The sequence below is a fragment of the Pterocles gutturalis genome, unplaced genomic scaffold (assembly GCF_000699245.1).
Source record: "Pterocles gutturalis isolate BGI_N339 unplaced genomic scaffold, ASM69924v1 scaffold43831, whole genome shotgun sequence".
NCBI classification, from domain to species: domain Eukaryota; kingdom Metazoa; phylum Chordata; class Aves; order Pterocliformes; family Pteroclidae; genus Pterocles; species Pterocles gutturalis.
In genome coordinates, this window is record NW_010102020.1 from 1 (window position 1) to 9,614 (window position 9,614).

At 46.9% G+C, this 9,614-nt stretch overlaps 1 protein-coding gene across 1 annotated transcript in view; it reads left to right on the top strand.

The window, feature by feature from the left end:
• Window positions 1–81: 81 nt before the first annotated feature.
• SUGP1 (SURP and G patch domain containing 1) overlaps window positions 82–9,614 on the top strand; it is a gene marked incomplete at its 5' end in the record, with an annotated part of 17,179 nt that continues 7,646 nt past the window's right edge. The window contains 8 exons of the mRNA XM_010085083.1: window positions 82–253; window positions 847–950; window positions 1,370–1,597; window positions 3,248–3,371; window positions 3,917–4,020; window positions 5,690–5,813; window positions 7,572–7,773; window positions 7,903–8,053. Of these exons, the coding sequence (XP_010083385.1) occupies window positions 82–253; window positions 847–950; window positions 1,370–1,597; window positions 3,248–3,371; window positions 3,917–4,020; window positions 5,690–5,813; window positions 7,572–7,773; window positions 7,903–8,053 (1,209 nt within the window). The remainder of the gene's footprint in view (window positions 254–846; window positions 951–1,369; window positions 1,598–3,247; window positions 3,372–3,916; window positions 4,021–5,689; window positions 5,814–7,571; window positions 7,774–7,902; window positions 8,054–9,614) is intronic.

The following is a 9,614-nucleotide window of genomic DNA, read 5'->3' on the forward strand; positions in this document are numbered from 1 at the left end:
TAGGGCTGTGGTGTCATTTCCCTGTCGGTGCGGTGGCCCCCAAAGCCCCAGCGTTGATTTTCCTTCGTCCTTTTCCCGTAGGAAAAGCCAGCCGGTGGTTCGGGGTGGCTCAGTCTAAATCGGCCAAAACCAACGTGAATATTCTTCACCAAGAGGAGCTGATAGCGCAGAAAAAGAGAGAAATTGAGGCCAGGCTGGAGCAGCAAGCGAAGCAGAATTACCTGAGCATCCAGCAGCTACCTCTGCTAGGAGAGTATGTGGGAATTGCAGTGCTTTGGGATGGCAGCTACACACGTTGGTCACGGGAAGCTGAGGAGAGGAGATCTCCAAAGCTCTTGCCCTTGGAGGCAAATGCTGAGAAAGTTGAAATTAATAATTGAGTAAAGGTTGGAACAGGATATTTGCACTTGATCTAGACAGATTGTTCAGATACTCGTGAGGATAGATACATACTAACACCGAACATATTTAACAGGGTGTTATAATAGGGTAGTATTCCTTCTGCTTCCTGTTTGTTGCTTTTCTTATAATCTCTGACTCCTCAGAGATAGCACTGTTCTCCAGTTGAACGCTTGCCTGGAGTTCTTGGAAGCAGCGTAGTGTGACAGAGCAAGTAGAAATCCTGTTTCAACGTGGCTGTAAACAAGCCAGGTGGAGAGTGTGAGGTGAATGCTGTAAACAGCAAGCTGAGTGGTTCTTGTGCTTTTAAAAAACTAGGTGCACTGTCAAAGTGTGATGAGAGAAATTAGTATTAGCTTTTGTCTTGTTTTCTGCTCAAAATAAATGCATGTGAAGGGGGTGGGGAGGATGATGAGTACCATCACCTACTTTTCTTTTTCTGTTCAGAGATGACGGTACTGACAATGAAGCCTGTGTTTCCAACAAGTTTGTTAACGATGGCAGTTTCCTCCAGCAGTTTCTCAAGCTGCAGAAGGAAAAGTCAAATGCTGGTAGGTCGACTTCTGAGCAACAGGAGGCCCTCCTCCTCCTGGTGATACCAGCTTTGTGTGAGCTGCCTCCGTGTATGTTCCCTTTAGAAACCCTGCTATGAGCTGTTACCAGTAGGAGTAAGTTCTAAAGCAGTGATGACCCTTTGAAATTCAGATTGAAATCTTTCTTTGAAATGTGATAGGGAAGTTTGCCCTCTTCCCCTCTGTAGTACTGTAAAGACAAGCATCTCTCTTCTACCTTAATTCTCTCTCAGAAATCATCACAGCTTTCATTGAGTTATGGAGCTTTTACCAGGCAGTGTCTTTAACTTACTCTGAAAAGAACAGCCTGTTGCAGCTGGATTACTGCCTGAGTTGTTTTTTGTAACCTTTCAAAAAAAGGATGCACAGGAATTATTTTCCCCTCATTCTTTTCTAAGAAACTCCCCCAAGTTCTACTAATAACTCGACAAACACTCCTGCGTCAAATGTTGGGAAGAAACCTGTGCTGTTTGGGAGGCGCCCCGGTCAGGTCCTGAGCAGCATGCTGCACCAAGCGAAGAACTACTCCCATTCCAAACAGACCCCAGTCGTTAACCGCCTCAGTGTGTTTCAGTCGCCAGATGAAGATGAGGAAGAAGATTATGAGCAGTGGTTGGAAATTAAAGGTAAATGACACATTGTGCTACGTTGTTTGGTTTGGGGTGCAGGTTCGCTTACCCTATTGATAAGGAGGATCCTCTCCCCAGTAGAGGGTTGGGTTTTGTTCCTTGTGCTGTGATTTGATATTTTTAGCACAGCTCCTGCATGTAGACTTGTGCGGTGTGAAGTATAAATGACACCAGTTAATGCTGGTGGACTCTGCCAAAGCCAGCTTCAGCAGAAGAGCTGGGGGTTGAATGCTGCTGGATGTTACTGACCCAGCCTGACCTCGGTGTGGAGATGGGTCACTCGCCGTAGTTACACCAGGTCTGGTTTGCGTCTGGAAGGTTTATTTTCTCTGAGTTATCAGGGCAAGCGCCGACCAGTCTTTTGTACAGCCAACATCTGCAATGGCTAGTGCTGAGTTCTCTGTAACACATATAGGTATAACACTTGTATTTAAAATGGGATTTTAGTTTTTTTAAATGATAGAAAATTAAAAGTCCTCAGTTTGGGTGTGGTTGTGTAGGGGGAAAGATTGTATGTGTTAATAAGTAAGATTACATGGACCTATCACCAGGTAAAATCAGAGTTTCATCTTGCCTCTACATCCTGACTGCTTGAAGTAGGATAGAAAACGGATGAAGAACATTGCAGCACTTAAATACGCAAGTTTCTCTGGATAACCTAGGGGAGGAAGCCAGAAGGCAGATTTGGTTAATAATCTGAATTTCATGCGTGCGTATTAATCGAGTGTAAAATTAGATTGGAGTTGCTAAATAAGTCACACTGAGCTTTGTGTCATAATTTATTTCATTATCTGTTTACAAAACCATGTCTAGCTATTTCTGGTGGGATTTATAAAAGCATAATCTTAGCAAGTCTGAACTTAGGCGTGAAATGCACTGCAGGAATGTGAGAAAGCCGCTGGCTGCAGAGAGCAAAGACACAATCTGGACCCTTAATTTAAGGATCGTGGGTTCAAATCTCGTCTAGATCAGGGTGGACAGCTCTGCTCCTGTGTGCTCCTTGTTCAGCACTGTACCCAAAATGCTGTCTAGACAAATGCCTGTGTTTAGTTCCCGTGGAATGTGTCCTGCATCAGCTCTGTAACTGCTGTCAGTGGGCTCCTTTCTTGGCACAGAAGCCCTGGTACAGTTCCCTGGAGACTGAGCTCTCCTCTTATCTCTGGTGGGATTCCCTCCAAGCGAGGGTTGAGACATGGGCATATGCCAGGAGGAAGAACTGTGTGCTCCAGCTGCACAATCTGTCTCTGCAGTCTGGGTACAGAGCGGTGTCTGGGGAACTGGAATCTGTAATGAGTAATGTGGTTGTTAAAACCAAATTTCTGTTCCTCCCCATTGTGTTTTGTATGGAGTAGAACTGTCAGAAGCAAATTATGTTGCAACTGAAGTTGCACCCTAAACTGTAGTGATCCAAATCTTGGGCTTTTCCTTGTAGGAAAAATCTAGACAAAATAATAACTTCCTACGAGGGGAGTGCAGAAGCTGACAGTAACCTAGGGATTGTAATTTGTGCAGCTGTGATCCGCCATTTCATCCTTTTTCTTCCCATTCCCGTTCTACTTTTGTCTGCCACCGTGATTCTTAGAAGTAATGTACCTGTTGCCTGTTTGGTGTGTGAGTTGAACCCCAGTACTGACAGCCTGCTTAAAGTTTTACCCCCAGAGGATGCACAGACCCGAGAAGTGGTGGAAAAGCTGGCTGGGTTCGTGGCGGAAGGGGGACCAGAATTAGAGAAGCTCGCTATGGAAGGCTACAAGGATAACCCAGCTTTTGCGTAAGTGCGATCCTAACTCTTGTCTTCCAAAGCAGAACTTTAATTACCGTTGGGTGGATTTGAGCTTTATTGAGAGTAGTCATTTTATAGCTGGGGAAACCGAGGCAGAAAGTGATACTGTGATGGTGCTGAGGAGGCAGAACAGCTGGGGCTGGGAACACAGCCTGGGAGGGCTGGCTGCCTGGACAACACCCAGCATGTGGGGATACTGGACTGGATCTCAGGACTGGTTCTGTCTCCTCTGCCGTTGATAACGCCGCGTGGCTGCAGACGGAGGATTCCCTCCTACATCAGAAGAGACTGTTGCTGATTTCCCTTCAAGTGGCACAAAAAATGGGGATGCAAGTCCTTAGATTAAAGCTGTGTGTATTTATACATGCTGCAGAGTTTGTAATCCACCTTTTAAGTGCATTCTGGGTAATTTACCTTTTGGGGGTTTTTTTGGCTTGAGCTGTTTCTATTCCAAAGTACCGGTGTTTGTGTATAGCTGTTACTGATGCGTTTTTTTTTTTTTTTGCCCTTTTTTTCCTCCATCTCCACCCTAGGTTTTTGCATGATAAGAACAGCAGAGAATTCCTTTACTACAGAAAGAAAGTGGCAGAGATAAGAAAAGAGAATCAGAGTTCTCAGGCATCCTCTTCTCAGAAAGGTAATTAAGACTAGGACCTGGAGAGAATGAATTTCGTACGTTGTATTGGACTGCTTCACTCTCTCTAACGGCTTGCTAGATCTGTTCTGGAAACAGTTGGAGTGGCTATTTGGCTGTCAGTCTGCTGTCTGTAAATGAAATTTCACAATGGAAGAAGATGGTCATCAAACAGCATCGTGATGGCGTGAAGCTCTTGTGCCAAAACGGTTGTTCCCCCGCCCCCAGCCTGCTGTGCCCTGCTCTGTGTAAAGGGCTCTTGAAAGAGATTTTCCTTGTGTTTCTCCAGAATCCTTAACAAAGTGAACTAAAATGATTCTCTGGGTGTGTTGTGGAAAGTGTTTCAGCCCTGAAAATGCATTTAGGGAAAGTGCTTTTTTTCAGATGTTCTTATTTGATTTATTATTAATGACAGTAATTCATTTGAACGTAATCCCCATTTCTGCTGCCTTTCCCCTAACTGAAGCTTTAATTTTCTGCTTGGGACATAAATCCTTGCAAATAGGGGACTGTGTTTTCAGGTGGGAAAACAGCAGAAGTGGGTGATCTGCCAGCAGCCAGCTGGTGTGGGCGGTGGAGCCTGGTTAACCATGTTAAGAGACAGAAATTATTTAGTGGGTGAAGTGTGGTCTGAGGGCCGGTGTTTAGCACTTCTAGTCCAGCCTCCGTTTCAGGCTTGCCATGTGGCGAATCACTCAGCCTCCGTGTCAGCTTCCTTTTCTGTAGAAAGGAGCATTCATGCAGTGTAGCTGTCACACTGCGGAGTTAACCACTCAAACTGCTCATGGTTTAGTCGGCTGTAGGCTGAAAGAGCTTGTTACCGATTTCAGCTAACTGGTACCCCAGTTTGGAAGCTGAGCGGTGTTATCCACCCTCACAGGTGTGGAATAGTGGAGCAAGGAAGGGTTGTGACTTGTCCCTGGCTCACTATCCTGTCTTCTGGTCCCGTGCCAGCAGGCTGGGGTGCAGGCACTGGTACTGGGCAGGTAGCAAATGTCATATAAGGCTGTCGTGGGTAAATAACCTGTGTGCCTGGCTCCTTATAAACATCAAATACACGTGAAATATGAAGATCAGAGCCCTCTCCGTGCCTTCCGATGGAGGCTGCAGCAGCCACCTCCTCCAGGTGAGGGTTGGCACTGTTCCGTGGAGAATTTCCTCCGTCCTACAGCCCGTCCCTAAACCATCCAGGAGGTGTGCAGTGACAGTGGGTACAAGTGGCATTACGGTGTGTTATTAGTTTGCCACTTTTTCTAAGGCCTTCCCATTGCTCCTGGGACATCAGTGGCAAAGTCTTTAGCGATAATTGTGAGTGCTGAGGTGCAATCCTATGGAAAAATGCCTGACAAAGGGAAAGAAACAGACTTCCTCCGCAGTAGAGGGAACCAAGTGTCCAGGACAAAAGCTGGTTTGTCTGTTAATCTGCTCTCATCTAGCTCCTGGCGCAGAGGAAGCTGGTGTGTGAATGGCCACTGCTCTGGTTACAGAGTTGTTGTACAGCCTTACGTGATATCATGTGTTTGTGCTATAAACTCTATGACTGTTTATGTGTAATATTTCTAAAATTTAAACTCGACCTTTTGCCCTTATTCTGCTCTTGGGGTTCTTAGAACAGATAGGCTTTGACTGTTGCTTGTGTGAGTTGGGCCCAGTACTGACAGCCTGCTTAAAGTTTCACCCCCAGACGACGAAGAGACAAAGAACTGTGCTGAGAAACTGGCCAGGTTCGTGGCAGACGGGGGTCCCGAGGCAGAAGCTATTGCCTTGCAGAACAACCGAGAGAACCACGCTTTCAGGTAAGGGCAGAAACCTGCTCCTGGGTGTAGTGGGCGGTCTTAGATGGGTTTGTTTGGTTGTTTGAAGGGGAAGTAATAGACAAGCTGGTGATAAGTCTGAAGTTACAAGGACAGTGCACTTACAGCAATGATACTTTTACATTCTCAAGCTTCACAGTTTAAAGCAAGGCATAGAGAGAGAGGAATCCATTTCCTTCCTCCAGAATTAATTTATGACTTACCCCTCCTCACCTGCTTTCTGTTGCAGGGTACTAGCATAATTCTAACCTTTATATTCTCCCTATAGCTGTGTTTTGGTGTGGGCCCCCATCCACCACTTCTGCTGCTGCTGTCCATTTAGTTTCCTGGGTTGCTCTTCATACAGCGTCTTCGCTAACGTGCAGATAGCGGTCCTTCACCGTTAGGACCCCTTTGGAATGTCTTTTTCAGCCTGTTGGATGTGAGTTGTTCTCTTCAGTGCTCGCTGACAGCTGTTTAATGCCTCCCTTTGGTCTCATCCGTGTTATATTTTTCTGCTCTTACAAACAGTTTGGTGTGTTCTCTGGCAGTGAAGCGGGTCTCGGCAAGCCTTTTTTGTTGCTGATATTTTGGCATTTTGTTGGCTGCCTTCTGGCCCTCGGGGGCACTCCCCTCATGTTGTGAATTACCTTAGACAGATGTGCTCATGTCTGAGCTGCTTCGTTATTTACTTTAAGACACCACTGTGATCCCCCTGAGCACAGTCACTATCTCCTCTGGAGGGATGTCACCAGGTTTGCCTTAGGGAGGGTCCCATCCTGCCCTCTGCTAGGTCCTGAAGCGATCCCTGATGCTGTCACTCACATGGAGGGATGCAAGACCACGTCTAGTGAATTTTAAGACATCAGAGAGCTGTTTGTGTTTGCCTGTGCGTGTTGTGCAGCAATAGATGGAACAGGCCCATCATCTCTTATCTTTTCTTATGGCACTATCCCGAGGAGAGGTTATATCAAGTATTAAACTGGTGCTTTAAACAGGGCAGATTGTAGAGGAGTTAGGAATAGACCAGTTTTCTGTATGAAGCATTTCAGCTGGAATAAGCCCAAAAAGATAACGTGTTTGTAACAAACGGGACTGTATTTAATTTTTTGCATAGCTGCTAGGTTGAGGATTGTTCATCTTCTTCCCACAGAGACTAGGGAGTTTCATTTTACCCAAAAGGTCAGAGATGCTTATTTCTGGAAGGGGTAGCAAATAAAGCGATGGTTTTGTGTGTGTGAGGGAACAGAAGGAGGAGTCATGGTGTAATTAAGCAGACTGGTAGTGCCAACGCTTCGGAGCAGTTTCCTTAGGCAGTGTTTTGGCATTCCCATTGGTAAGACCTGAATGTTTGTTTTCTTCTATGCACTGAAACCCCACATGCTGTGGAGCCTTTGCAATTTTTCCAAACGTATTCTGGAAGGTAGGTGAATTCTGGGGGAGGACCTTGTGTTTCCACAAATGTAACATGATCCTTTTTAGTCCCGTGTGTTTATCTGGCACCAAAAATAGCTGTGGTTTGCTCATGAATGGGAAATAACACTTCCTGATCCCAAAGGCTTGCAGCCCACCTTCCGAAAGCACGCGGAGCCCTGCATTGAGTGCACACACACACAGGATGGAGCTGGAGAGCAAGGACGTGGGTGGGAAGGCTGCTTGTGCAAGAGCATCGTGGGAAAGAGCAGCGCTGACCGAACTGTGCTATATCCAACCCCTGCGTATGACTGTTACATTTAAACTTTATTTTTTTTTTCTTTATAGGTTTTTATACGAGCCAAACAGCAAAGGCTACAAGTATTACCGGCAGAAACTGGAGGAGTTCCGTAAGGCCAAAACCAGCACTGCGTGTGCCCCCGTGCCTGTAGAGTCCAGCCTGAAAAGGAAGACCAGTCCCGAGGCATCACCATCACCTTTGAGCTCATCGTCTGTGCCCTTGGCCTCACCTTTACCTGTGCCCCTGCCTGTTCCCTCCCCTGTGCCCTTGCCTGTTCCCTCCTCTTTGCTTGTTCCTTCACCTTTGTCCTCGCCCTTGCCCGTTCCCTCGCCCTTGCCCTCACCCTCACCATCATCCTCTACGACTCTGCCTGATCAGACAGCTACGACTGCTGCTGCTGCAACGACAGCTACTGCCGCAGGCACTACTAAAAAGAAGCGGAAGAGCAGGTGGGGACCGGAGGAGGACAAGGTTGAACTGCCTCTCCCACAGCTTATCCAACAGCTGGATTCTCCCTCCCCTCTTTCAGGTTAGTGGGTCTCTATATTGGGGTGAATAACTGGTTTTCCTGGGGGGTGCATGCTGCCTTAGCCCAGTTGGCTTTGCAAACAGAAAACCCAGCGAGTCTATCTCTGGTTGTAATCTCCTTGGTTGCCAGCCCCCTATCTTTCAGCTAGGTCTAGCAGCTAACTCTCCCCTGTGTGGAAACCCAGATAAACCACTTTATCTCGCAGACACCAGGGATTGGATCTTATCGTTCCCCAGCTATCTCTAAAACCCCGCTGTGCTATGGCTCATTACAGTCTCAGCCTCTCCACTATTTAGGGCTATTTCACTTCAGGAGGAGAGCTTGTCAGAAAACAAATATCAAAGGCTGAACTGTGCTTATTCCCCATGGTAGGATAAAATCCCTGGGCAGCACTTCCATCTCGCTCTTAACGGATCAGAAGGCTAAGTGGGAATAGCTGTTCCCCAAGTGCTGGCGGACGCGAGGATAACCTCCAGTTCCAGTTTACACCCATTGCAGTTCATTTGGTGACAGATGGGGTTCACAGTCCTCACCCAGCGTTGAGGCTCATGCTCCTGTTACCTCACCTGCTGGGTTCACCCTGGGCGTGCAGCTCTCTTTGAGTTTCGGAAGGTAATTCTTCCACTCGAGGCACTTCCAGTGAGCTCTCGGAGGCTGAATTCCAGTGGCCCAGCTGGGCATGTGCAGAGAGGGAATTAGGCGGGCAGGTAGAGGTGCGTGGAAAAAATTGAGGCACTCAAGGACAACAGGTGAATGCAGACATTAAGACGGCATCTTTGAATCCTTTGCCCAATTAGTGTAGTAAAGGGAAAGGATGTGAAAAGGAGAAAGAGAAGACACAAGGCAGTTGGCAAACTGGGAGAATTAATAGTATGAGGCTGGAGCTGCAGGAGAAGTAATAAGTACCTGTCTCAATAAGGACCTTTTTCAAAAAGCAATCGCAGAAGAGATGAAGTGGGACAAGTAATAGGAAACAAGCTGTAATTTTCTGAGTTGCAGGATGAGACCGCAGCTAATTCTCAGCACGTGGTCAGCCTGTACAATGCGTTGCTCCAGCAGGTCCGTGGGCCTTCTGCCTTGGCTGGTTTTAGAGGAGATAACTGCTCAGCCATTAATAGCTTTGATTGCTGGGCTTGGCTAAGACTGGGGTTGGCTGTATGTGCTGTGGGGGCTGTTGGCTCTGCAGAGGTCAGGAGGGAGGGCAGGGCTCTGTCTCCTAATCCTCTTCAATTTAGATGAAGAGAAGTTCCTGTCTAATTTTCTGAGCACGGCCCTATACAGAAGTCTTGTCTATGCATCTCATATGTACAGGGCAAGCCAGCACCCTGGATGGTTTATTCATTTGACCTTGAATTGCTGCTCATAGTAAGGCAGAAATCAGATGCAAAAGTCTTTCTTGATTTTCTACCTCTAGAGTAATTTTTTTTTTTCTTGCAGACAGTAATGAAGCTTCAGTGATGAAGCTGGGCAGGCGCTATCAAAACAAGCATCAGATTCCATCTTAATACCGCCTGCTGCAGCAGGGGAGCTGCAAGGGTATCCGTGTGCTCATGCCAGCATG